The 27,814-nt window shown below is 55.9% G+C and overlaps 1 protein-coding gene and 1 long non-coding RNA gene across 4 annotated transcripts; one reads left to right on the top strand and one right to left on the bottom strand.

Annotated features, from left to right (window-relative positions):
- Inf2 (inverted formin 2) lies at positions 1 to 25,959 on the top strand. 3 transcript variants are annotated; one of them, XM_038337707.1, is made up of 23 exons: positions 1 to 123; positions 10,946 to 11,345; positions 12,326 to 12,441; positions 12,516 to 12,675; positions 13,160 to 13,193; positions 14,063 to 14,204; positions 14,715 to 14,856; positions 14,992 to 15,777; positions 16,252 to 16,397; positions 16,486 to 16,547; positions 16,958 to 17,060; positions 17,254 to 17,339; positions 17,738 to 17,838; positions 18,655 to 18,725; positions 19,313 to 19,420; positions 19,750 to 19,820; positions 20,591 to 20,711; positions 21,077 to 21,241; positions 21,416 to 21,518; positions 21,681 to 21,842; positions 22,364 to 22,981; positions 23,500 to 23,556; positions 25,301 to 25,959. In XM_038337707.1, the coding sequence occupies exons 2-22, from the start codon at positions 10,955 to 10,957 to the stop codon at positions 23,553 to 23,555; spliced, it is 3,744 nt and encodes a 1,247-aa protein (XP_038193635.1). In that variant the 5' UTR covers positions 1 to 123; positions 10,946 to 10,954; the 3' UTR covers position 23,556; positions 25,301 to 25,959. The 3 variants fall into 3 exon arrangements, with proteins under 3 accessions (XP_038193635.1, XP_038193637.1, XP_038193636.1); XM_038337708.1 differs by lacking the exon at positions 1 to 123 and adding an exon at positions 8,456 to 8,553; XM_038337709.1 differs by lacking the exon at positions 23,500 to 23,556.
- On the bottom strand, positions 8,420 to 19,425 carry LOC119819482. Its single transcript, XR_005286269.1, has 4 exons — positions 19,297 to 19,425; positions 17,237 to 17,366; positions 10,859 to 10,958; positions 8,420 to 9,324 (listed from the first exon to the last, which is right to left on the bottom strand). It is a non-coding gene; the product is annotated as an uncharacterized LOC119819482 (long non-coding RNA).
- Positions 25,960 to 27,814: the final 1,855 nt, after the last annotated feature.

Below are 27,814 nucleotides of genomic sequence, written 5' to 3'. Positions count from 1 at the left end.
CCCGCGAGCGCGGTTAGGTTAGACCGTGAGGAAAGCAGCCGCGGGGCCGCCGCCCGCAGCACCAGACGCTCCGGCGCCCGGACAGAGGAACCTCTGCACCACCTCTCGCTGCGCCCCCACCCGGTAAGTCTGAGGCTTCGGGCTAGTCTGGAGCCCGTAGGGAAACGGAGTCTGGGGACGGTGAGCAAAACGGTTGAGACTGAGGAGAGGGCTTCGAGCTGCCGCGTATGCACCACTGTAGCCAAGATTCCGGTCCGCGCTTTCGGCGCTAGACTACAGGCATGGGAACGCCGCTCACTGACTGCAGGGTGTTTGCCCAGGGTCTGACTGGTGGAGGAGTTCCCCCACCTTGCGGCTACCACATCCTGACCATGAATCAGCCGCAGTTGAGAAAAATAAACTTCAACTAGAGGTCCGCCTACAGAGTAGCACAATGTGGGCTTGTGGCCCCGCCTTGAGAGCTAGCTTCTAAAGATGCCCCTGCCAAATCTTGCACCCTACTGGCCGACCTGAGGGAGTGGAACAGGTCTGCTTCTTGTGGCAACATCTGTCAGCCCCCATCCTGGGCAAGGATGCTAGGAATGAAGGTGATCTTAGAAGGAAAGCTGAGTGACCCTAACTATTCCTTGGTGGACTCCCCCAGAGGACTATGGGGTGGAGGGGGGTCTATAGGCCTAGGCCTCTAACCACCCAGGGTCCCATGTCACACAGCGGCAGGTTGGGCACACCAGGAGTCAGTGGCAAAATGGCCCTGATCCTGCCTGAGCTCCAGGCCAGTGCACCCTCTCTAACACCCACGCTGAAGCTACAATTGGGAATTCCCTTCTCACTAGTCCTCCTGTGGTGTTTGCCTTCTCTGGGCCTTGGTTTCTTCTCCTATTCTTGAAGGGTGGGGACAGTGGCTCAGACATGAGCAAACATCGAGATCTCTTCAGGGTATCACCCAGGGCAGGGGGCATTTGGGGAGCAGACACGTAGCAAAAATGAGTGTTTGTTCCAAGGATGGGGACTGAAAGAGGTCTCCCTGTCCCCACCCATTGGCTCAGGGACAGCTGTCCAAGTTGACCAAGAAGGGTACTCCTAGGATCAGGTAGGAGCTGAGCCTGCCAGTTCTACCCTCCCACCCCTTCCCTAAGCTCTCTAGCGCCAGTCCAGCCCTCCCAGGAAGGGCTACCCTCCACCACCCTACCCAAGCAAGCTTCTAGCGAGGGTTCTGCTCCTGAACAGCAGCAACGGGTTAACCTTCAGGAGAGGCCCCTCACTTTGTGGGGGTGCTGATGGCTGTCGGAGCTAATTGCACACATCTCCCTGTGCTGGGACCTGAAAGCACCTACCTTAAATAGACTCGTTCACCTTTTACCAAAGTGCACTTGCTACAGAGGGAAAGTTTTCAGGCTCGTGAGAGCTGTTGGGGGAGGCAGGGGAATTGCTAGATGCTGGGTGCAGGCAGGCTACTGCTGCTGGCCCATTCTGGGCTGGAATGATGGCATTCTCTGGAGGAGGCAGATCTCCTGGGCTCTGTGAGGGTGCTAGTGTGTTGGTTCCCGGGGTCTGGAGGATACTACCTGACCACCCTACTTCTGTCTTACACACATAAAGTGTTCAATAGGTGCATAGTTCCTCAGCCAGCAGGCGTCCTCTGTTGGAAAGGGCTGCCTCCCTCTTTCTAGAGTGAGCTTCAGAGTTTGTCTCCACGGAGATGCCCCTGTGGCCTGAAGCGGAATGAGGAGCGTCTGGCGTGTACAGAGAGGATGGAGTCCCTGTCTCTGGAGGTGTTATAATAGGAGCCCTATGATGTCGCCTCGACCTGGTAGCCTGTCCTGAGTGAAGACGATCTTGTTGAGATCTTGTTGAGAAAGTTCAGACAGCCTGGGCCTTGAGCCAAAGTAGGATCTGTTCAGAACTACCCACCTGCCCAGTACCTAGCACATGGCACTTCCAGCTGTACAGGAACTGGGTAGGGGACCGTGCTAGCTGTGCCAGTGTCCCCTTGTGGCCCTCTCCTAATGTGTGACTACATAGGAACAGGCAGGACTGATCAGGGTCTCTCCTCCATTGGGGCCACCTCCACAATCCTTCAAGCACTGGCCCCGAGCCAAGGGCTGTGGGGCCCATCTGGCCCTTTGGCTCCCACTCCTGTCTATCCTGACAAGAGGCCCTTACAATGACTGTGCTGTAGACATCAATTCCTTGTACTGACATCGCCCCACCCCCAAGGAGTTGGTACCCAGTTGATATGCCACACAAAGCCTTCTTACCTCCCTAACCCTTATGGAGCTCTGAGAATGGCGCCCTACTATGTGGTCTTCACCCTGGTAGCCTGACCTTAGTGAGCAAGCACTCATCACAGGACAGCATCTCAGGACTGGCCACTGCAGCTCAGACGATCAGACGGCCTTACCCTGGTCAGGTAGCTCCTGCTAAGTCTCTAAATAGGGTGAAGCAAGCTCACCCTCTAGGCTCCCTCTCCCCCCAGTGACTATAATAGGGCCAGATGCCCTAGACCCCTGGGACCTGGTTCATGGGGCACTGGTAGGTAGAGTGGGCGTGACTGAGGCGGGTGTCATAGTTAGGGTTTCTACTGCAGTGATAAAACATGACCAACTGCGGAGGAAAGGGCTTGTTTCTTCTCCATCACTGAGGGAAGTCAGGGCAGGAGCCTAAAGGCTGGAACTAAAGAAGAGGCCAGGAGGAGAGCTGCTTATTGGCTTGCTTTTTGTGGGCTTGCTCATCCTGCTTTCTTACGGTAGCCAGGCCCACCTGCACGGGGGTAGCACCGCCCTCCTTGGTGCTACCACACCACCCAGTCTATCAAGAAAATGCCCTATAGACTTGCCCGCAGGCAGTCTGATAGAGGCATTTTTCTCAGCAGAGGAGCACCTTCCTGGATAACTCAAGCTTGTGTCAAGTTAATGAAAAACCAATCAGGACAGAGGTGTGCACTGAAGCCCAGGGCCCTTCACCCCGATGGAGGAAAGGATGGCCAAGGCTGCTTTCCTAGCCCACCCTCACTATGGCTTTCCTTTCTGTAGGAAATAGACATGGGGCAGAAGAGAGGATGGGAGAGTCCAGAGAGGAGGCCAGGTAGCTCCGGCCAGCCTCCTGCCTCTGGCTCTCTCCTGCGGCATGTGGACTCCTGGGAGGGCAAGTGAGCTTGAGGAGAGCTAGCTGGCCATCTGCGGAGACCTTGGCAGTGTGCGAGTACCAGGGCAGCCCCTGCCTATGCTGCCACAGTATTCCACGTGTTTCCAGAGCTGGACTTGGTCAGAGCATCCCAGGTCCACGTAGGTACTGTGTTCCCATGGGCTCAGCCTCACCAGCATGTGTGGCCTGCGCTGATTGGGGCCTGTATGTGAGCCTCTTAGTGGATGGGAGGCCAGTGTAAAACTCACATGAAGGAACGAAGCCAACATCAAAGCCACGCGCTAGGGAAGCCAGACCCAGTGGGTTAGAAAGGACACATATCCAGCTTAGCACACCTCATGGCAGTAGGCGTGGCTTCACTGGAACCCCTCCAAACTTTGTAAAGCAGACTGCCATATCTGCTGCTCCAGGCTCCTGCAACCCTGGGCCGTAATTTCCACGTGCAAACTCATCCCTTCCTCATCATCTCTGTGTCCTCGTTCCTGCTGCAGACACAGCTCTACTGATGTCTGTGCTCATAGCAGAGAGGTAGACATCTGTTCCCGCCTGGCCGAGCTGGGAGGAGGATGCTACCTGTCCCACGCCTCTCTGCCCCACATCATATACAGACATGAGTGGCCTAGTGCAAGGCCTGTCTCCACAGAGGGAGGACTGTGGAGGTATAGACAGGAGTAGGGGCTGGGCCCTGGCATGTTGCAGAACCCCGCAGCTGGTTGCAGAGAGATGTGAGGTCACCTCTGAAAAGAGTGAAGGCTCAGCCGTGGAGGTATCGTGCTTGCAGGCCTGATGGCTGTCATTCTGACAGTGCTAGATCAGCCAATCCATGCCGAGTGTCCAGGGCTCCCTGGTGACCATCCTGGCCACTATACAAATAATCAAACCCAAGTCCAGAGTAGGCTTTCTCTTGCAGGAACCCTGGTGTCCTCATTTCCCAGCCAGTATGGATGAGCCGTGCACTGAGGATCTTGCTCACCCGGTTGGGCCTGACTGGCTCCCCCGGTCCAGGTGGCTGAGGAATTCTGAGCAGGGCCCCAGAGACTGGAGCACTGAGCTAAATAGATAGAGACTGTCAGGGCTGAGATGACCTTGTGTGGTAGTTACAGATAAAGCGGCATTTTTTCCTGACAACCAAGAAACTGTGGTGCTGGCAGTGACGTGCTTGTATGAAGACAGAAACAGGAAGTCCATTGGGTTGTCCAAGGAACCAGCGGTTCGGAGGTGAAGGCCTCTTCATTGGAGGCAGCCTTGTCTTCTTCTTGACACCCGGCTATGCCTCTGGCTATGCTGGAGGATGCAAGTGCTGTCCCTCCCCCACTTTCAATGTGTCTTTGTTCTCATTGCCCCTGGAAGGGAAGCTTGGAGCTAGACACTGGCGGAGGGTGGAGACTGGGATCTGGGATGTGGGTGGACAGGACAGCCTTCCCATCCTGGGCATGGACAGGGCTGAGCTCAGACCAGCACATAATATAACACTTGCCACATGAATCCTGAAGAAATTCTAACCTGCCCAGTTTGGGAGACGCCTTGCCGAAAACATCTGAGGGGTCAGAGAGCACATGGGACCTGTTGGAGAAGGAATTTCCAAGGGTATCTGATTTTGGAGAGAGAGAACCCAAGCAGATGGATTCTAGGGTGAGCCTGAGATCTCCATGGCCCTAAACCCCCAACTTCAGCCCTTCATATGGAGCTGGGGTCTGTAGCACCCTAGCCCTCAGTCACAGCCCTGCCTTCCTACCTGTGGAGCTTAGCAAACCCAGAACCCCAGGTCTGCATACCTGCTACCCCCACCAGGGACTTGGTCACAGGAGGAGCACCTTCACCAATGGAGTCGGCCATCCTCCATGCCTCTCCGCAGCCCCCAGTACTAAATGAATGTTCGAGGGGGCCAGGCTGTCCCTGTACTTTATGCAGCTGGGGAGACCTTGCAAGTCTAGAACAACTGGAGTCCCCACATCATCCCAGAGCGGGTGGAAGTGAAAGCAGCTTCCACTATGGGTGCCGCCACCCTTCCTGTCTCCAGCTTGCCTGAGTGAAACTCCTGTAGAGGAGAAAGACACTGAGAGCACCCTAGGCTGCCCTAAGGGTCCCCCACAGCTTCTCTGTGGACACCTTTCTCAGAGGGAGCAGGAACAGAGGGTGTCCCCTAGCCCTGGCAGGTATTTCCTGTTTACTATGTCTGTTGCCGTGCAGGCAGGTGTCTTGGTGACAGTCCAAGTGTGAACTCCAGTGCCAAGAGCTCCTTCATGCACACTCCCTCCCTGAGACCGTGTATCCCGTGCCACATACTAAGGTGGCCCAGTGGAATCCTTGCTCTCCTTGCAACCAATTGGGAACTGGAAGTCCGAGGTTCTGCACACTCATTCTGAGCCGCGCTGGCAAGTGGAAATGGGCTAGGTGCTGCTTGGCCAGCCTCTTGACTTGGCCTCATGCATATTTCCATTTGTGTGGATGTAGAGATGGCGGATGGATTGATTTTTTTGCTTCCTGGGGACAGTGGATGGGTTCTTTTGTTTCCTGAGGACGGTGGATGAGATAATTCTTTTCTTCCTTGAGGCCTACTGCGCATATAGGATGTCTTACCTGAGCTGAGCCGTAGGCCAGCTGAGGTCCCTGAGGGGCTCACAGTCAGGAAGATGTGACACCTGCTGGGAACAGGACTGCTTGGGAGAGAAGACAGTAGGAGTCCCGGTAGGACAGGGGCTGTCCTTGAGCCCCGGAAACTGCCGGGAATGTGTGCACTTCTGTAAAACCAAGGGTTGTCAAGCAGTAGAAAATCTAGGCTTCTGGAAGAGCTAAAAATACAGTGTGGCAGCCCCTGCCACCCAGTTCCGGAATCCCGCTTCTGCCGTTTCTCCCTCCCACCCATGGAAGGCGAGCTCCCTCCTTTGTGTCTCCCCCAATCCCCAACTGGCTCTGGGCCCAGATACACCCCAGGCTTGATTCTGGTGTTGGTTGGCAAGGTGCCCCCTCAGCTGCCTCTCTACCCTAGGCAGCAGCCCCTCCAGGGGTCCCCTACCTGGTCTGTGCCTGCCCTAGCCACTTACCTCTGAATTGGCCCATCAACTCCCTAATGCTGGCAGTCCCTGCAGGAGTTGGGTACAGATGACAGCGCCTCTGGCCCCAGGGCTTAGGTGCAAAGCCTGGCCTGCTGCTGCTCAAGGGATACCTGAACTCTGGCATATCTAAAAGGCCCTGTGTAGCTAACTGGCTGCAGGGCCTTCTGGCTCCTGGAACTATATTCCTTGTTTTCCTGGATGTAGCAATGAGGAAGTTGAGATGTGGAGTCATGTGACTCACTCAGATTCCCTAATGTATTGGAACACCCCAGCCACCCTTTTAGATACCGGGGACCCGTGCAGGGCTTCCTGCTACTGTCTCTCCCCTGGTTTGTTTGCATGGCATGCTGTGTAAGTAGAGTTGGTCCTCCACGCCCACTTAGCTCACGTCTGATTACTAGGCAGGGGCGGAAGCCTCTGGAGTTCCATGAGTCAGAGTAGCTGCCCAGGCATGTGGGGTGGAGGTGCGGACAGCGCCATGCCAGGCTGGTCTACAGCTTATGCAGGAGACAGCCAACTATTACTGAGAGCCACCCTCCCAAACAGTGACCCTGAGGCTTGCAGGCCCTGATCCTCTCCTTTCTAGGAGTCCTGTCAATGCTCAGATCTGGGCTGGTCACCATTGACCCTGAAAAAGACCCTGCCTTCATGAGTAGTCTCTAAGTAGAAGGCCTGTACTTGTAGAAAAGTAACCCTTAAGAACCATGTATGTGGGCTGGAGAGGTGGGTGGCTCAGTGGTTAAGAACATTGGCTGCTTTTCCAGAGGACCCAGGGTTTAATTCCCAGCACCACAGCAGCTCATAACTGCTTGTAACTCCAGTTCCAGGAGATCCAGAATCTTCACACGGGCATACATACAGACAAAACACCAGTGCACATAAAGATAAATTTTTTTAAAAAAATCCAGGCAGTGGTGGTGCACACCTTTAATCCCAGCACTCAGGAGGCAGAGGCAGGCGGATCTCTGTGAGTTTGAGGTCAGTCTGGTCTACAAGAGCTAGTTCCAGGACAGGCTTCAAAGCTACAGAGAAACCCTGTTTTGAAAAACAAAAAAACAAAAACAACCACGTGTAAACTGGGCATGGCATTGTGCACCTTTAATCCCAGTACTCTGTAAGTTCAGTGCCATCCACAGCCAGCCAGGGCTACTGAGTGATGCCCTGTTTTTTTTTTTTTTTTTTTTTTAAAAAAAAAAAAAAAAAAAAAAGAAAGAAAGAAAGAAAATAAAAAGCAAAACAACAATAACAAAAAAACTTGGGTAAAGGGCAAGCTGCCCTGAGCCCTTGGATCTGGTGATTTTACGGACAAAGGCCCTGCCCACTGCAGTCCCATTATTCTGAGTGAGCTGTGTAGGCAGACGGGACAGTCTCCATGTCCCAGTTCCATCTGCCAAAGCCTGGCTGCAGAGCCAGCCCTTCCACCCTAGGATGCTGACTGGAAAAAACACCTGAAAATGTTCCCATGCTGGGCCATCCCCTACACCTTGGGCAAAACCAGGGTATCCAGCCCCTCCGAGTCTCCACCAGGTCTGACTCAGAGTTGAGCACTTGGCCCCAGAGCTGGGAGTGGGAGGGCCAGGAATGCACAGATGCCTTTCAGACAGCTTCGTGCCAGCTGTGGTGGCACACACCTCTAATCCCAGCACTTCAGAGGCACGGGTAAGAGGCCAGGAGTTTGAGGGACAGTCTCAGCTACATGATAAGTTTGGGGCCAGCCAAGAGGACTATTTTGTGAAGTCCTGTCACAAAACAAAATAAAACCAGCGCAATTATTCCAGCTGTTCACTCTGACCAGCGGCTGTAAGCCGCTGTATGGGTCCCACTGTAACCGACCCACTTTGCAGATGAGAGCAGAGAGAGCATGTGTGAATTTCCCTGAGACACACAGACAATAAACAGTGAGGTTCTGCCCCAGCCATGTTTGGCACCAGTACCTTCCTGGAAATTGCTCCCCAGGTCTCCCATGGAAGGCAGAAGCTGGGTTCAAAGACTGCTGTAGTAAAGGGGTCACCCACAGCTGTGTTTGTCAGAAGTTTGACAGCAGGCAGGAGAGGGAGAGCTTTATAGTCTCTACGGTGGCGGGGGTGGGGGGGGGGAGTTAGGATGCTTCATGGAGGCCAGCCAGAAATGGGACATCCTATTGCTTAGACTGGGACGTCCTATTGCTTAGACTGGCCTTTCTCTGATTGGTGCCGAGTTGGAAACATGCACACAGGTGATGAAGGCTGTCAATCATTAATCGGTCTAATCCGTTGACCTTCCTGGCCAAAGCTGCTAGACTGTGGAGTACCAGATGCTGTCACAGTATTAAGCCACTGTCACCTGTCCACCCTCGGCGTCATCCTACAGAGAGGTAGGAAGCCTGGCAGAGGAAGAAAGTGCTCCTCACCTTGGCATCTTGGTTTCCAGCCAGACTGGCTCTCCCAGGTGGACAGTCATCAGTAGGGCTTTGGGGCTTAGCCTTTTAACCCCACAAATAAATTCCCAGGAAAGCGAGCATGAATCCAGGGCCCACCCCACAGATACAGGGAGGATCCCATCACAGAGTGAGTCCACAGTCCTTGGACAGGCTGCACACGGGGCAGGAGGACTGGAAAGTGCCAGAGGAGCAGTTGTAAGGCAAGCAGTTACCCTGACCTTTGTATCTGGGGGCCTCAAGCCTGGGGCACAGTGACTCTGGTGATCCTGATGTCCCAGAAAGACCGGGTGGGTTCAGCATGAAAGACTAGAGCTCCTGGCCAGAGAACTCTGGATGCCAGAGGCCAGGTCTGGGTGAGTTCATACTCCAACCACTCAGCCTGTGCCAAGGGGACAGAGCCTCTGGCCAATGGAGGCAGGGATGGGGCGGGGAGGCGGGGAGGCCAGTTCTAGGCACCTCTTTGGGCAGCACAGAAACTAGGGAGTGTGCAGAGGCCCGTCAGGCAGTTCCGTTCTGTGGTAAAGCTCCCACACTTACTACCAAGACCTACTTCAAGGGCGTAACGCTGCCCAAGAGAAACCAGGTCCACACCGGCAGCTGGCAGCAGGGATGAGAAGCTGGAGGCAGGGTCCCGAATGTGTAGGCAGAGATGGTCGGAAAGTCCTGCGCATCTGGGTGAGTAGACAGCTGGACAGCTGGAAGGGCCTAGGATTTGGTGAAAACAGAGATGGAGGGTAGTGGGTTCCTCCCCCAGTGAGGTGCAGCACAGGACCCAGGCTGATCTTCCTGGACATTCCTCTTACCTACAGGCAGGAGGAACAACCCCAGCCTAGTCTCAGACAGAATCACAGGGGAGGAAACTGAGGCTCAAACAGGCCGAGTAACTGGACTGAAACCCCCATAGGTCTCCAGACCTGTCTCTGCTGCTCACCAGGCTATTTGTAAGAGGGACCCAGTGGCCACCAGCGTCTGAACGGGTGAAAAATGGGGAGCCAGGCAGGGGCTCTGTTAGTACTGCTAGGCATGCTCTCTGAGAGCAGCAGAGCCTCGGGTAAGGACAGCAGATGCCTGGAAGCCAGAGCCACACTAGCAGAGTGCCTGAGCTCTCGCTCCACTCAGGCAATGATCTTCTGGGCACCTCTTCAGCCTGAGCTTGCCCCTTCCCTGGAGGAGAAGCCTTATACGAAGAGCACCAGCCTGCCAGCATTCAGTGGGCTCCAGGAACACTTGCAGGGCCCAGTAGCTATGAGTGTGGCCATAGTGTAGCCTCCCTGAGCACTGCCCACAGCCCTTCTCCCATTCAGCAGGTAAAATGCCTGTCCTGAGTACAGCAGAAAGTGCAGGACACGGCCCTTGGGATGGAGACAGCTATGGGAGCTTGCCCCACCAAGCCCTTCCCCTCAGCGTTTTCCTCCCACGGATCCATGATGCCTTTCTCAGATGCTAAATATAAGATCCCAGCCATACATGGTTGCAGGAGAGCCTGGGATGCCCCTGACCTTTGACGCTGTCCCCAGGGGCTGTGATGGACAGCCTTACAGCCAGCGGGGCCTAGGGACTGGCCCAAGAGAATCTCATGGTTGGAGGAGACAAGAGTGCAGTTTGTCTACGGTTACGCTTTGAGGAAAGACATGACTTGGAGAATGTTTTAGGCCAGACTTGCCCCTGCCCCACTTGGGAGGCATTTCCGTAGTCGGAGTAGGGCCTGTTGCTGATGAGCCAGGTGACGCTCTGTATGCCGAGGACTCACTTTCTCTCTGGGTGAACCTACTCTATTAAGCCCTGGGCATCTCATCACATTGGGTCCTCAGCCTGCACCTATGACTCGCCTCTCCTCCCACTCCCACTCTCCCCACCTCCCAGGCTGTGGGCATTGGGGAAGCAGCTGGAGCCAGATAGGGGAGCCTCAGAGATGCATCGTCACCATAATGTCATAGCATTCCAGCTGGCACGGCTGCCTGCTGCCTAAACCAGGCTCTCCTAGTTGAATGGGGCTTATCAGGGCAACACAGCTCATGTCCCGATACCCATGCACAGGGGTCTGACTGTCTCTCCCTGAGCCTTAGGGTTTTTCCTGCATATGCTAGGACTTGCCTATTATTCGATCCAGATGGAACAAGGAGAGCCTTTATGAGGGTTAGAAACAAAGTGGCTGTCCCAACTTCCCATTATTGGACTATAAGCCAGAAACCTAAAAGAGAAACTGAGGTAGCAAACAGTGCCTCCACGTGTTACTTACGGCCAAGCTGGCCTCTGATCTCTTAATCTGTGGGTCCTGTGTGTTCCCTGGTCAGGCTGATGGCTCTGTCCTCCTCTCTCCCTGCAGTTCAGCAAGATGTCTGTGAAGGAAGGTGCACAGCGCAAGTGGGCAGCGCTGAAGGAGAAGCTGGGGCCGCAGGAGTCAGACCCCACGGAGGCCAACCTGGAGAGCGCGGAACCTGAGCTGTGCATCCGGCTGCTGCAGATGCCCTCTGTGGTCAACTACTCAGGCCTGCGCAAGCGCCTGGAGAGCAGCGATGGCAGCTGGATGGTGCAGTTCCTGGAGCAGAGCGGCCTGGACCTGCTGTTGGAGGCGCTGGCGCGGCTGTCAGGGCGCGGAGTGGCCCGCATTGCAGACGCCCTGCTGCAGCTCACCTGCATCAGCTGTGTGCGTGCAGTCATGAACTCGCAGCAGGGCATTGAATACATCCTCAGCAACCAGGGCTATGTCCGCCAGCTCTCCCAGGGTGAGCTGGAGGCCATTGTGTGAGGGCAGGGGATGGGGGCTCATCAGAGAAAACACAGCCCTGAGGTGAGGAAGGTAGTCGGGCCTCCTGAGTCCTTCCACTAGCTGTTCCTAGTTGTTTCCTCAGTTCTGTGACCAGCAGCCTTATGCTGGCTCTACCTGCCCTCTGACCTCAGAACAGGTCCCCAATACACTGCTCGGTTCCAAGCCCCATAACAGCACAGCCACAGCCCTTCAGGCCTGGCCCTCACCTGCTAAGGACATCACCCTCTGCCTTTAAGCCCCTTCCCTGGCCCCCACCCCTCTCTCTTTACTTAGTTGGCCACACCTGGCCATGCCTCCTGCTTCTGCCTTTGCTCTACCTTCTGGCTTCTAGCAGTGCCTTGGCTGTGGCGAGTCTCTATATGTCCCTTGGTAGAAGCAGCTAGGTCCCACTGGGGCGCTAAGACCATCTATGGAGCAGCTACTAGGGTGGTGGTGTCGGTGTGAGCTAGGAAACAGGAGGCTGCCATGTCTAGCCTGAGAGACCCACACCAGCTGTAGTCTGTATCTCCAGCCTGGACCTGATTGTCCCCTCCATCAAGCCCTTGTTGTTCTCAGCACAGCCAGATGAGAAAGCACCCCAAAACTTCCCTAGCTCAGGATGGAGAAGGAGAGGGCTCACAGGAATGAGGAGCCATCCCTTGCTGTCAAGTTTGGAACACGCTGAGCCTGGAGCCAGCTGCAGGGGCTGGGCTGGGCTAGGCTCTGTAGACTCCAAATACCCTCCCTTGCCTTAAAGCCCTTCCCCGAAAGGACCTGGGTGTGTCCCAAGAGGCAAAGTCAGGGTGCTGGGAAAGATGGGGATCAGAAAGATCCTGGACCGTAAGTTTAGCTGGGGTTGGCATCCTAGGCAGCACCAGAATCAAATCACAGGTGTGTTAAAGACTGATGGGGGCAGCAGGACAGTGGGCCTGCTGAGACATTCCTGACCCTTCACAGCCCTGGATACATCCAATGTGATGGTCAAGAAGCAGGTGTTTGAGCTGCTGGCTGCTTTGTGCATCTATTCACCTGAGGGCCATGCCCTGACGCTAGATGCCCTGGACCATTACAAGGTGAGTAGTGGGGACCTGGGTCAACAACACAGGATCTCCTGCTGGAGCACGCCCTGACCCTTCCCAACCTACAGACGGTGTGCAGCCAGCAGTATCGCTTCAGCGTCATCATGAATGAGCTGTCAGACAGTGACAATGTGCCCTATGTGGTCACCCTACTCAGCGTGATCAATGCCATCATTCTGGGTCCTGAGGATCTCCGCACTCGTGCCCAGCTGCGGAGTGAGTTCATCGGTAGGTACCCTCGTGTGCTGGCCAGTCATCTAGAATTCCTCCAAAGTGCCTGCCTGCTGGGCCAGCCCAGGCTGTGCCCCCTCCCCTGGGAAAGTGGGACTGCAGCAAATCCTGCCCCTGCCCCATATCCCCTAGCACCCCAGAGTAAGGCACTGTTCCAGGGTCTGAGTGCTTCTGACTGCCGTCGGTTCCTATGGCAGATAGGACATCAGTGCTGAGGGTTCTGTTTCATAGCTGGCTAGGTGGTAGGGGCAGACGGGTGGCCTGCTCCCAACTCCAGCTCTGCCTCTTCAAGCAGTAGAAGTTCAAGTGGCCACTGAACAAGCAGTAGACTTTGTCCCCTCTGGAACTTTAAGACTCCCTGGTGGTCTTAAAGGAGGGAGAGGGGCTATAACAGAGAGTCCTAATCATGTGACAAGGAGCTGGAGGCAGGGAGAAGCCAAAGGCAGTTTCCAGACTTTCTAATCCCTTCCTTCTAACCCAGGGCTACAGCTGCTGGATATTCTGACCCGGTTACGGTGAGTCCCTGCTATGGCTGCTTCTGCCAGCTGCCCCCTCCCCAGTCCCTCCTTGGGGTTCCAGCCATTTGGCCCAAGCAGTGTCTGCGGAAGGGTTGAGAGTTTCTTCTAGGAGTGAACCTAGGACTCAGGCACTGCCCATAGGAGCCAGAATGCCTGGTTAACTCAGGATCCAGATGCACAGCACGCCATAGCTGTGGTGTAGAACTCACTTCTATGGACAGTTGCTCGCCTTGCTCTGAAGATCGGGTGTAACACAGCCTGGAGTCTGTGTTGACCCTGGTGTCTCCAAAGGGAGCCTGTCGAGTTGAGAACCCTGATCCTGACTACACTCAAGACAGACCCCACTGGGGCTTTTTACCTCCAGGAAGTCAGTATGAGCAGCCGTATAGACTGTACTGTTGTGAAACTAGCCCAGTGCAAAGCTCTGGGACCTGTCCCCAGGTGGGCAGTGAGGGGGTCAGTTAGTGGCCAGGCTGAGGTAGTGGCAGCACCCAGCCCCAGTGTATACTCTTGACAGCTGACTCAGGCCAAGCCCATCCCCTCTCTTGTGTCATGGTGGCCTGCCTCAAGTGTGATCTTGACTGTGTTTTTTTAAAACCTCTACATGAGGGCCCAAGTCCATCCTGTACCTGTCATGAGAATCTGCCCTACCCCATGCCTGGACATATCCAGGTGACCCCTGGGCAGCCTGGCAGGGTAAGAGACTCAGATCCATTCTTGCTGCAGTGCTGGCTGCAGCTCACTGGGCCTGGCTAGGAACGCTGTCCAGTGTGCTCAGGTGGGCGGCGTAGAGGTAGCTGCATGCAGCCTGGATCTGTGGGGAAGGGTTCGGTGAGACAGCTCAAATGGCTGTCCTCATCCCCTAGAGACCTAGAGGATGCTGATCTGCTGATCCAGCTGGAAGCCTTCGAAGAGGCCAAAGCAGAGGATGAGGAGGAACTGCAGCATGTTTGCAACGGTATCAACATGAACAGCCACCAGGAAGTCTTCGCCTCCCTGTTCCACAAGGTACAGCTTGGCTCTCTGCGGTCAGGGCCAGTCCCACAATAGCCAGGCACAGAGCTAGGTTCATAAGGCAGGGGCTGTGTTGTCCTGGGGATGGGGTCGTAATGCAAGACAAGCTTCCAGAGGTCAAAGATGTCCAAATTAACTGTGTCTTTCTGTGCCTCCGCTAGGTAGTGATTATTGGGGACTTCAGGTAACTTAACGCCAGGTGAGGGGTCAGGAGTCTGAGTTTACATGCCCCCCCCAGTCTGAGTGACTGAATGCAACAGCTCTCTTCTGGGGGTAACAGTAATAGGTAGAAACCAGGGGTACCATTTAACATCTTTTAGCATATAGGGTGATCCTCAGTACTACCAGTACCACAAAGAGCTCTGCATCTGAGCCACCCATCACCCCGGGCTGTAATGAGGTGAAGGGGCTTTAGGACAGTACGCCCCTGGCACATGGGCTGGTGGGTAGCCACCTGCCCAAGGGTGGGGATGACTATCTACATGTCTATTTTGGTTACTGCAGGTGAGCTGTTCCCCAGCGTCAGCCCAGCTGCTGTCAGTGCTGCAGGGTCTCATGCACCTGGAGCCTGCCGGCCGCTCAGGCCAGCTACTCTGGGAGGCCCTGGAGAACCTGGTGAACCGGGCTGTACTCCTGACCAGCGATGGTGAGAAGCTGGGAGGGGCAAGGCATGCAGGGGGGCACAGCCTGGTGGGAAGACCCTGAGATCTTTGGCCACGTCCCTTTGCCTTGTTCCCATCTCTGGCCTTCTCCCTTAACTCTGCACACTTCCTTCCTACAGCCCAGGCTTGCACTCTGGAGGAGGTAGTTGAGCGACTGCTGTCCATCAAAGGGCGGCCCCGACCAAGCCCCCTGGACAAGGCCCACAAGAGTGTCCAGGCCAACCTAGGCCAGAATCGGGACAGTTCCTCCCGAAACACTACTACTCCCACGGCTAAAGTGGAAGGCCAGCAGCCAGCGGCGGCTTCTACCTGCCAACATGTGGGCAGCAGCCAGAGCCCCAGTGATGACGTAGCTCCACAGACAGCCCTCCAACAGGCAGCCTCACCTCTACCTACCCCACCACTCTCCAGCTCTACCCCTGTGCTCCCTCCACCTCCACCACCCCTGCCAGGCCAAGGGACCATATCTCCCCCAGCACCCCCTCCACCCCCACCGTTGCCACCCCCCTTGCCAGGCTCAAGGACCATATCTTCTCTACCCCCACCACCACCTCCCCTACCAGGCTCAGAAGCCATGACCCCCCCAGCACCTCCACCACCTCCACCTCTGTCTGACTCCTGGAGGACCCTGCCCCCGCCCCCACCCCCACTCCCTGGCATGGGTGGTCCACCTCTTCCTCCTCCCCCTCCCCCACTACCTGGAACAGGTGGGATTCCTCCCCCACCTCCTCCCCTGCCTGGTTTCTCTGTCCCCTCCATGGTGGGTGGCGTGGAGGAGATCATTGTGGCTCAGGTGGACCACGGCCTGGGCTCAGCCTGGGTCCCCAGTCACCGGAGGGTGAATCCACCCACACTGCGTATGAAGAAGCTGAACTGGCAGAAGCTGCCATCCAATGTGGCACGAGGTGAGCCCTTGTTCCAAGCCAGCCTCTGGGGAGGGTGGGTACACAGTGGTCATTCCTCCTGTGGGTGTCAGCCACATTTGCTTAGTCAAGACAGCTTGGCCCCTGTCAGAGTCCAGGTCTTACGTGTCTTGCATGGGAAGAAGCCACCTCAGAGTCCTGTGGATCACAGGTGTCTGTTGCCGAAGACCCCTCCCTCCTCTGAAGGCTTTCTGTAGTGCCCTAGGTGTCAGGTGCTGATGCTCAGGGAAGGCCAGCTGGAGAGCCCAGGTCGCCTGCCAGCGTGTGTGTGTGTGCCCACATATGTGCACATAGCCTGACAACAGCTTGGAGGTTTCCTTTATCAGATATGCCACCCAGGCTTGGCTCCAGGTTCCTGTTCAGTCCCCAGAGACCACAGCACACCTGCCTTTGGATCCGTGGGCCCACATTAAGGAGAAGTTTCAGCAGGGTACCTTGTCTGTCCCTCCCCTGTAGAACGCAACTCCATGTGGGCAACACTGAGCAGCCCTTGCACAGAGGTGGTGGAACCTGACTTCTCCAGCATCGAGCAGCTCTTCTCCTTCCCCACGGCTAAGCCCAAGGAGCCCTCTGCTGCCCCCATCAGGAAGGAACCCAAAGAGGTAAGGTGGAACCTGACCTTCTCCTGCGGGGGTAGAATGACCTGCTCTGCCCACCCTCCAGATACCAGCTAAAAGGTGGGTTTTCTAGGTCACTTTTCTGGATTCCAAAAAGAGCCTGAACCTCAACATCTTCCTGAAGCAATTTAAATGGTGAGTGAGGGACTAACGTTACTGTCAGATTCAGCCCCAGGCAGGCGGCCAGCTCTGCCCTGAGCTTCCCAGGTCTGTCCAGCAGCGCCCTCTGCAGACTGGCCAGGTCTGTGCATGCTTCATCCCCAGGGCAGGAGATAGTGTATGATAGCTGACACAGACTGTCTCATTGAAGATTCTAGAGGCTAGGGTGGAAGTGAGGCCCAGAAAATCCCTGAGGTAGACTCCTAGGCCATAAGCAAGCTGTGACCAAGTCAAGGGAAAACTAGGCCCTGCCTCCCAGTTTCTAAACCCTTACCCTTCAAAGAGCTTCATGGATGCCCATCAGCAACCCGCATCCCTAAGCATGGCAAGAGACAAGGGGAAGAGAGAAAGTCATGCTTCTTGACCCCTGCCCTCACCCTCCCCAGCTCCAATGAAGAAGTCACTGCAATGATCCGGGCTGGAGACACAACCAAGTTTGATGTGGAGGTTCTCAAACAGCTCCTAAAGCTCCTTCCAGAAAAGCATGAGGTGAGCAGGGGCCCAAATCAACCAGAGAAGCAGGGATAGTGAGGTCCTGACCTGCCTCGCCCCCATGGAGAACCGCCTCACCCCCGTGGAGAGCCACTGGAAGGCCGGGAGCCACCACGGACCTTGATGAGGAGGTGCAGGGAGGCAGGTGTCGGGCAGGCAGACATGGTTCCTACCTGTGGCATCCATGCAGATTGAGAACCTGCGGGCGTTCACGGAGGAGCGAGCCAAACTGGCCAGTGCTGACCAGTTCTACATTCTCCTCTTGGATATTCCCTGGTGAGTAGCCCTGGGCTCCTGCTTAGCCTGTGAGAAGGGAAAGATGGGGAGAGTAGGGTAGGAGCCAAGCTTAGGTGAGGAGGAAGGGGTCAGAAAGGCAGTTGTACACAGTCCCTAGGGCTCCAAGAATGAGTCATCTCTAAATGTCACCATGTTCCTCGTCCTCTCTCAGAAAGCAGAGGTGACCTCTTAAGTCCTGAGGCCAGAGTCTTCCTGAGAAGCTCCAGGCCCCCTAAGCTGCCACCTGATTCTGTCCTGGGCACAGGCCTAGAAATGTGCGCGTTCCCCAGCCAGGCCATGGGGACCCCTCTCTCAGACCACCCACCAAGGGCAGAGCATGTTCCCAGTGGCAAGCTTGGTGGAGCCTCCAGGCCCTAACCCCTGCTCTGCCACACCAGCTACCAGCTGCGGGTGGAGTGCATGATGCTGTGTGAAGGCACGGCCATCGTACTGGACATGGTGCGGCCCAAGGCCCAGCTGGTGCTCACCGCCTGCGAGAGTGAGTGGGGCCCGAAAGCCTATGGGGCTGGCTGGGAGGGACAGGCCTGCCACACGGCAACCCCTGCTGTAGCCGTGGCATCATGGCCATCGAGAGCTGTGAAGTTGCTGGCTTTCTCCACCAAAGCCCATGGTCACCTCTTCCGTTTCCACATGACACACACACACACACACACACACACACACACACGTTTGTACACTCAGTACACTAACTTCCACAGTAAGTTACTGCACACATGAGTGAGGATACTTAGTCCATACCCACAGGTATAGCATGCATGCAGATATATTCATGTGCAGTCACTTGCAGCACACAGAAACACAAAGGTATATATACATTCCTCTTCTGTGAATAAAGAATGACAGAGACCCACTTAGCCACCAGATCAGGGACATAGATGGGCTCCAGTGCCCAGGGACAGCTCATTCCTCTCAGGTACACAGCATGGTGCATGCCAGCTCCTGTCTCAGCCACTAAGCCAGGAGTGTCCCCCCTGCAGCCTAAGGGACAGGGACCTGAGAACGAGGGTGGCCACAGATCGGAAGAGGCTCCTCAAGCATTCCAGAGTCCTTGCCCGCAGGACATGTAATGGCCGGACACCTGCTGGAGTTGAGGGCTCAGCAAACGTGGCCATGGCAGGAAGTGTTTCAAGAGTCCCTACGCCTATTGGTATAGGAGTTTGTAGTCCCAGGTATCCCCTTCTTGTGTCCTTTCTGATGCTGTGATAGGCCCGGGGTCAGGAAGCCAAGCAAACAGCCACACTCTGGGATACATGGAGACTTTGGACTTTACTTCAACCCTGTTCATCCATCACAGGCCTGCTCACTAGCCAACGGCTGCCTGTCTTCTGCCAGCTGATCCTCAAGATTGGGAATTTCCTCAACTATGTAAGTCGAAATTGTCCTGTGACCCACCTCCCATCACACCCTGGGAGTCTGGGGACTCACCCCACACCCTGGGAGTCTGGGGACTCACCCCACACCCTGAGAGTTTATCAGGGGACTCACACTACACCCTGGGAGTCTGGGGACTCACCCCAAACCCTGAGAGTCCGTCAGGGGACTCACACTACATTCTGGGAGTCGGAAGACTCATCCAACACCCTAAGAGTCCTTCAGGGAACTCATCCCACACCCTGGGAGTCAGGGCGCTCACCCCACTCCCTGAAAGTCAGTCGGGGGACTCACTCCACACCCTGGGAGTCGGGGGATCACCCCACTCCCTGAGAGTCAGTCAGGGGACTCACCCCACACCCTAGGAGTCGGGGGACTCATTCCACACCCTGGGGCTCAAGGGACTTACTCCACACCCTGTGGGTCGAGGGACTCACCCCACATCCTGGGAGTCAGTCAGGGGGCTCACCCCACATCCTGGGAGTCAAGGGACTCACCCCACACCCTGAGAATCAGTCAGGGGGCTCACCCACACCCTGGGAGTTGAAGAGGAGTTGGGACTCACCCCCTGTCCCTCACAGGGCAGCCACACAGGAGATGCAGACGGTTTCAAGATTAGCACGTTGCTGAAGCTCACAGAGACCAAGTCCCAGCAGAGTCGTGTGACGCTGCTGCACCATGTACTGGAGGTGACCTCTGGGAACCTGCGGATGGGGCGTCCCCTACTCTTGTCAGACCTTACTCTGGCCTTAGGCCTGTTAATTATTCTAGAGACTAAGCCACAACACTGCCCATCCCCAGCAGGCCTTACCTACTCCCCCAATACACATCAGGACAGGCCGTCTACTGTCACCCACCTCTGGAAAGCAAAACTGTTACAAGATCACAGGCCCATGGCAGGATTTTAGAGACCCCAAAGGGTCAAAGAGTTGGTGGAGGTTCCACCCATGCTTGTACAGGGTAATATTTACAGGCTCAGTGGGGTCACCAGGATCTTATTGGGCACCTTGTGTTACAGGAAGTAGAGAAAAGCCACCCAGACCTCCTACAGCTGCCGCGGGACTTGGAGCCACCCTCTCAAGCTGCAGGGTGGGTGCTCCTGCTAGCCTAATGCCTTAGCAGCTCGGGCCCCAGCCTCTGATCCCAGCTGCCTTGCCGTAGAGCCTGGCCACAGCGGTGCCTCAGGACTCCCTACCCCAGAGAATACTGACTTTCACTCTGGGACGGGACCGTGTCCGCTCTAACTGTGACCTAGACCAGAAAGTGAAGTCTGGAAGGGATGGGGTGACAGTCTGGCACAGCGTCTCTACACAGTGAACCTTCCTAACAGCCTAAGCTAGGTCCCGCCACCTCATGGTTTAGGTGAGGAAACTGAGGCTCAGGGAAGTGGTGTCGTCATCCTGGAGTCTCACCACCCAGCGGAGAGGCTAACTGGACACACCAGCTCCAGAGTCTATGCTCCCATCATGCTCCACTGCCCTGGGAGCTTGTTGGTCCAGCAGCTGCTGGGCCTTAGAGTCACTCAAACAAGAGTGACAGTGGGCCTAGCAGCTGGGCAGAGGTTCCCAGGAGTGTCCAGTATGAAACAGAGCCCACTCTACAGTGAGGGGTCAGTATCCTGTCAGGTCTGACTGATCTGAGTGTCACTAGAATAGGCACCTAACCTACCATACAGGGTCATCAGGATTGGCTGGCTTCTGGGACCTGCAGTGTGAGAACTGTGATGGACCCAGGGTTGGCAGAGGGTGCATGAAGAGGACTGACACAGTCCCAGGGACTGTGCAGACAAGGGCCCACTGTGACAGGTGTCAGCTGATGCCTGATTTACCTTGCCCATCTTGCCCCTCGGTGCCTTTCAGAATCAACCTGGAGATCATCCGCTCAGAGGCCAGCACCAACCTGAGGAAGCTTCTGGAAACAGAGCGGAAGGTGTCCGCCTCAATCCCTGAGGTGAAAAAGCAGTATGCTGAGCGCCTCCAGGTAAGGCTGGCCAGTGGTGTTCTAGGGTTGGCAGAAGAGGCTTCTTCTCAGTACAGTCGAGGGAGGAGCGCAGATCCTGGGATGTCCAGGTCCATGTAGAACGAGTAGATGAGTGAGCAGCTCTGCTGTGAGCACAGGCCAAGGGGACAAGAGAGCCTGAGTCAGCAGAGCCGCTTCTCTGCTTCCTGTCTTAGTCTTTCTTGTAGGGTATGGACTCTGTGACCCTAAGCTAAAGCTCCCAGGTACATCCAGCATGCCCCAGGCCCTACTCTACATGGAGACATCTGCCCAAGGGTCCTGGGCACAAGGTCTCACCAGCATGCTCCCCTGGCTCACTGTGGGGTGACCGAGGCTTATGTCCCCAGGCCAGCATCGAGGCCTCTCAGGCACTAGACAAGGTGTTTGAGGCCATTGAGCAGAAGAAGCTGGAGCTGGCCGACTACCTGTGTGAAGACGCCCAGCAGCTATCTCTAGAGGACACGTTCAACACTATGAAGACTTTCCGAGACCTCTTCACCCGTTCCCTGAAGGTGTGGTGGGCCCAGGGGAGTTAGGTGATGCCTGGTGAACACCAGAGTGGGGTTCCCAGCCCCTCTGTTCCCAGCTGTGATAGGTGCAGCCATGAGCCCCCACCATACTTGTCCCTCAGTATTTCCACTGTGGGTTACTGGGATGGATGACGAGGCTCCTGTCTGTCTGAGCAGGAGAACAAGGACCGGAAGGAGCAGATGGCGAAGGCAGAGAGGAGGAAACAGCAGTTGGCAGAGGAGGAGGCACGGAGGCCGAGGGGCGAGGATGGGAAGCCTGGTGGGTCTCGGGGACAGGTGGGAACAGTTACGAGGCTTGGGATCCAGGTGGACCTGCTGTCCTTCCTCTCCCAAGCCCTGCCATGCTTCTCCGGCTCTCTTGGGGATCCCTGGGGTGGCCTGGGGCTCTTTGAGCTGCTCTCTGAGGCCTGTGGCTCTGCAGTCAGGAAGGGGCCTGGGAAACAAGAAGAGGTGTGTGTCATCGATGCCCTGCTTGCCGACATCAGGAAGGGCTTCCAGCTACGGAAGACAGCCCGGGGCCGAGGGGACGCTGAAGCGGGCAACAGACTGGCTCCAACAGATCCTCCAAAGGCCACAGAGCCTGGTGAGACCCGAGCCTGTGACCTTCCCGTGCCCTCCCACCAATTACCTATGCTTACCTCTGGGAAGCCTTCTGGGACCTGAGGCTCTTTGGGAACCCTACACACACATCCCTGGAGACAGGGGAGCATGGTAGAGGCCCCGGTGGCACAGCTCTGAAAAGGCCCCCTAAGAGGGCTGTGCCTTTGGGTGGCCAGGAGGTGTGGGAGTTGTGGTCTGCTGATAGACACACGAGTTCAGGGCACCTGAGGTGTTAGGTCAGGCAGACCTTAGGAAGGGCTCCACTGGAGCTCTAAAAACGGTTGGATTTTGTGGCCTATTGGGTATCCTCCCAGTCTCCCGTGTGTGGCCAGACTGAAGATACTGCCCTGCCTTGACCCATAAGAAGCCATGCTGAAGGGTTCCTCAGACTGAAGTTTGGAGTAGTTGAGGAGGGCTCAGGGTCAGGAACACTTCCAGGAGTGGGACCAGAATGCCCCGAACATGGCCCTTCATGTCACTGACATATCCCTCCATCCACAGCAGCTGCTGCCAGTAACACAGACCACCTTATCTCAGAGCCAAGCTTGGATACTCCAGCAGCCAGCGAGCCTCAGGGCTGGGACCTTGTGGACGCTTTAGTCCCCAGCCCCCAGCCCTCCAAGGAGGAAGGTGGCCCCCCAGCCCTGGAGAGGCGTTCTTCCTGGTATGTGGATGCCAGTGACTTCCTGGTCCCTGAAGAGACCCTGAATGCTCAGCCCTCCGAGGGCGTCTGGCCAGTGACTCTGGGAGATGCTCAGGCCTTGAAGCCCCTCGAGTTCTCTAACAGTAAACCTCCTGGAATCGAGAGCTCACAGCAGGATGCTGTGGATCCTGAAGCCTTGAGGGGTGTCTACCAAGCCAAGGCTGACAGCATGAGAGAGGGAGCAGAGGATACAGCTGAGCGCGGCCACAGCACCCACCTCCCCTGCACAGGCCCTGGAGAGGTTGAGGACGAGGACGACACAGCCCCAGAGTCTGCGCTTGACACATCCTTGGACAGGTCCTTTTCTGAAGATGCAGTGACAGATTCCTCAGGGTCTGGCACCCTCCCCAGGGTTCGAGGCCGGGTCTCAAAAGGGACAAGCAAGCGAAGGAAGAAACGTCCCTCAAGAAACCAAGAAGGTAAGTGGGAAGCGGGCTGTGGTGAGCAAGGCTGGGGGACGCCTGTGTCTGGCATGTGGTTAGAGCCGATTGTCCCACCACAGGGCCTGGGACCTCTCCCTGCCATCCAGCTGGTCCCTCCCCTATCCCTGCGGGTACTACAGGCTCAACCAGCGTCCAGGAGACAGGGTGATTCAATGGGACACAGCACCTCACACAGAGGGCCACTTTGGGAGCCACCACTCACGTCACCCTTGCTTGCCTGCAAATTCCTGCCTTCACACCCCTTCTGTAGGGAGTGGAGCAAGGTGGTGGACCTTGGCTCTTGTTGCTGCAGGGTGGTCTGGCATTAAGATCCTGGGTGTAACTGCCATTGTCACTGTGACCAGAGAATCTGGGCTTTAGACTGGCGGTTTATGTCTGCCCCTGGCCAAGAGTATTGGCATGGCTAATTTGGCCCCCACAGATTCCACCACCCTGAGCTCAGGGCTGCCCTCCTGTGATGAGCTGATGAGTGTGTTTCTTTTATTTGGAAGCAGAGTTTGTCCCTGATTCTGATGATAATAAAACAAAAAGGCTGTGTGTGATCCAGTGAGGTATGTATGCAGCCTGGCTTATGTTGACTAATGGTGGCAGCGGGTGCTGGGGCCTCAGCCTGCTGCCTGACCCTCCTGGGCACTAACCTAGCTTCTCTACAGCCCTCTGGGTATTATCAGCAAATCCCAACCTTGGCTCTTGTTATTGGTGCCCTTGCTGTTCCTGCCTTGTTGGAGAAAGCCCAGCTGCCAAGCCTTGCCAGCCCCAGGGTCTTCTCTCCCCCAGCTGGACACAACCTCAGAGCTGGACTCCAAATGGGCTTCCAAGGAAGGGTAGATCAAGCCAAGCTTCCTGTAGGGAGTGGGATCTCAGGCCTTTGTGGGTACAGCATGGGATCTTTGGGGATGACTGTTTCTTGGTCCTGCAGGACAGACTGAGGTTGTTCCTATCTGTGTCTCAGCCCTACCCAGGGTCATGGTAACTTTGCAGCTTTACTAACCCCAACTCCCCAGAAGACACGGTCCCTCTGCATGAAGCCAACCCTCCCAAGACTATTCCAGCTCTCCCATGGTACAGGCTAAGGCCAAACGTGTGCCCAAAGAGACTGGAAGAAAATGGATGTCTCAAGTGCAGCTGCTGCCAGAGGCAAAGGTTCCTGGGCCTCCCTTTCCTGTACCCAGGAGCAGAAAGGGAGCCAGGTATTCCTTGTATGTGCCATAGGGGTCTTCTGGACCCCGCTCATGGCAAGACAGCCAGGGCCATGAGGTTAAAGGTGCTGTTGGACCAACTTGGGCCCTGCTCCATGGCCAGGCTTCGTGGATGGAGGAAAGCCCAGCTTAGGACAAAAGATCCTGGCCCGTCATGAGCCGTGAGTCCAGGCTGAGCAAGTCCCAAGCACCTCTGGCTATGCTCAGGGACCCTGTGTCTGCCTGGCACTTAGAACCCGCTGGCCACTGGGCTTAAGTCTCAGGATCGAGGTACAAGGATGAGGGCTGTTGGTTCATTGTAGGCAAGACCCACAGGGAGGTCAGAACTCCATTCCTCTTGGGGCCCAGCCTCACGGTGTCTTCCCTCACTTTTTCAGTGGTGTTAATCCTGCACATGGACTGCCCCATTGTATAATGCACTTTAATGGAGACCAGCTCCTGTGTCCCTGGACCAGCAGCCTCTCTATGCTGCGTACCACTGCTCTAACACTGACTTGCTACACCGCTGCCTTGGTGTTGGTTCATTTCCGTACCCCCTGTGGATGTCCTGATAACACCCTGGGCGAAGTTTTGGCCGCTAGCTGCTGCTCTACTCATTCTCTCTCGTCTTGAACAGATTCTCACACTCAAGCCTCCAGGGGAGCCTGGACCCCACCTACCACTGGTGGAAAAGCGGGTTTTTTAGGAAGCGCATAGAGTGTTGGGATCAGGGTTCCTACAGGGGTAGGCTGGTGGCAGTTAAGTGTGTGACTGCCAGTCCAGGACCCTCCTTGGTCAGCACCTAGCCAGAGAGAAAGCAGGAAGGACCAAGTCCAGCTCAAAGGGTCCAGTGCAGGTTGGTGAGAATAGAGAGTGGGTGTGGGTCTGAGAGGTGAGAAGTAGACCCCACGGACCCCATTGCAGGTGGAATTGAGCTAAGGCACCAAGCCTGGCTGGGACAGCCTCTGCAGGGGCAGCCTGCTGGTATCACCTTGTCTCCATCCACTCAGATGAACTCTGCTGCTCCGGAGAAGAACCTTGGCAGTGAGAACCGTAGTGGGCAGCTGTAGCTTTCTGAGAAAGGTGGCTCCTAACTTTGTCATTTCCTTCCCCACAGGCCTCAGGTCCAGGCCCAAAGCTAAGTGAGTGTCCTCAACGGCTCAGTACAGCAGCAGATGCTGGATTGCTGCCTGGAGAGGCTCTTGGGGGCCAGGCTGGGACTGGGCCCCCGAGAAACCGAAACTCCGTGCCTTACCCAGCCGGGATCTTTGGAAGCCTTGGCCATTGATGCTAGGACCTGACCTGGCATCACCCCGGACCACCTGCACGCTCACAGGCCCACAATCCGCTTTGCAAACCACCACCCACCCCTACCGCATGCACCGCAGGGGTGGGAGGGAACCTCCTGTCTGGCTCCAGGGAGACACAAATGCCTGCAGTGGGCTGCAGTATCCCCAGCCTGCCTCCGTGGCGCAGTTGATTTTTAGCTGAGTACTGTTTTCTGCATCTTTCTTCTGCTGTGGCTGAATTGGGGATGTTGAGGGCCCCAGGGAGTCTTGTTGGCAGTGCGGTGAGAAGATCCTGGCTGGTAGGCCCCAAGGGACAAGACGAGCTGAATAATGAGGGGGGACCACAACAGCTGCCATCTCCCTCAGTGTTGGCCCAGCGAGGAGCAGGCTGCCCCTGCTCGGCTTCCCTGTCCCCATTCCAGGTGTGCACTGTTGAGTTTGGAGCCCAGCGGGGATTTTAACCAATAAAAAGCAACCTTGTCTGTCATGACCGTTGTGTTTACACCGGGGGACGAGTGGCAGCGTTGTGGAGAGGGCCTTCCCCTTGCAGCTCAGGTGGAACTACAAGGAGGCAGTGACCGGGAGAAAGGCCAGAGGCAGCATGCAGGGTTGCTTGATGGGTAGAAAAATGGACGGGTGAGCCAGTGCAGGCGTGGTGACACACGAGTGGTCAAGACCGTCTGCTCTCTTTCTAGACTTGGAAAAGGAGCAGGTGAGGAAGCACCAACCTGGAGTTTGTATCCCCATGCATGCTGCTGTCCAGCCTGAATGATCTGAGTCTCCAGACGCAGCCCTCACCCCTCATGCCCCCCAGCAGGCAGCAGGGTGAGGCATAAAGACATGCGCTGACAGTCTTCAGCAGCTTGTCCCTTCCCACTGGAAGAGGATGAGCCAGAAAGGGGTGGTGGGCTGGATGGATGCAACAAATAGCAAAGCTTCCACGCCTCCGAGTGGGTAACAGCAGCAGATGCTGGGTGTGCTGCCTGGAGAGGCTCTTCGGGTCCAGGCTGGGACTGAGCCCCAGAGAAACTGAAACTCCGTGCCTGGACCAGGTGATGTTTGGGGCAACAGTGAGCAAGTGCAGGCCATGTTCCTCAAAGACCCTTGGTACAGTAAAGAAGGGAGTTGTCCTGCTCCCCAGGCCCCTGCCATTGGGGATCCAGCCCGAGAGGGACATAGGGACCTGGGGAATGGAGGCAATGTTGGGACTCATGTCACCGCCCATGCTCAAGCAACTGCTGGCCTGGCCCAGCCCCCTGGAAGCTGCTGACTGTCAGCAGCCAGGGCAGAGTGTCCCTAAAGACTATCCAGGGAGCGTGTTCCCAGACTCGCAGGAAGGTTACAGTCCAGCCTGGGACAGTCAGCTGCAGTCCTCCCTTGCTTTGTTCAGACTCAGCTGCTCACCAGGCACCTGCTGAGGGTTCCTGAGCCCTGGGGAGGTGGTGGGAACTAAGGCCAGACAAGGCAAATGCTCAGAGCCCTGGCTACCCTGGTGTGATGGCTGATTTGCATTCTGCAAACCTCACCCCACATATTGCAAACCTTTTTTGCCTATCTAAGAGCTGTGTGGTGGTTAGCAACTATGATGAAAGGTACTAAAGAGATGGCTCAGCAGTTAAGCACACTGGTTGCTCTTACAGAGAACCCAGGTTCCTTTCCCAGCACCCTCATAGGTGCTAACAGCCATCTGTAATTCCAGTCCTAGCAAAGCTGATGTTCCCTTCTGGCTTCTGTGAGCAACAGGCATGCACATGGTGCACAGACATACATGCAGGCATGACACTCATGCACACAGAAACATTAAAAAAAAAACTCCATGATCAAGTCAGACATGGTGGCACACAACTTTAATCCCAGCACTGGTGGGGAGGGTGGTCAGAGGCAGGCTGATCTCTGTAAGGTGGAGGCCAGCCTGGTCTGCAGAGTGAGTTCCAGGACAGGACTACACAGAGAAACCCTGTCTCAATAAAACAGAAACAAAAAAAAAAAAATTCCATGATCAAAGTTTTCCATTACCACAGAATTCCTTCACACCCATGAGCATCCAGTATTCCGGCCTTGCCCCTATGGTCTGGCTTTCACTGGATTTGCCCATTCTAAGCATACTGTATAATGGAAGCATTCAACATGTTTCTTTCTGTGGCTGGCTGCTTCCAGTTGTTCTCGAGATGCATGGAGCCGTGTTTCCTATTTCATGGTTGAGTCACAGTCTGTGACACGGCTGGATTGTGCTTTCCACTTAACTGCTTCTGCGTGTGGGGTGATGCTAAGTGCAGCATCTGCCCGCAAGGCCGAGAGTGGACTGTTTCATCTCTGCTCTGCACACCCGCCTGGACTGTGTT

This window comes from Arvicola amphibius, chromosome 7 (assembly GCF_903992535.2).
Source record: "Arvicola amphibius chromosome 7, mArvAmp1.2, whole genome shotgun sequence".
NCBI classification, from domain to species: Eukaryota; Metazoa; Chordata; class Mammalia; order Rodentia; family Cricetidae; genus Arvicola; species Arvicola amphibius.
This window is presented reverse-complemented; position numbering and strand designations above follow the sequence as displayed.

Bases quoted from the DNA above. Each gene is read 5' to 3' on its own strand.
- Inf2 (XM_038337707.1), top strand. From the start codon at position 10,955: ATGTCTGTGAAGGAAGGTGCACAGCGCAAGTGGGCAGCGCTGAAGGAG. The intron at 12,442-12,515 runs GTGAGTAGTGGG...CCCAACCTACAG, and splicing joins ATGCCCTGGACCATTACAAG to ACGGTGTGCAGCCAGCAGTA. The intron at 15,778-16,251 runs GTGAGCCCTTGT...CCTCCCCTGTAG, and splicing joins GCCATCCAATGTGGCACGAG to AACGCAACTCCATGTGGGCA.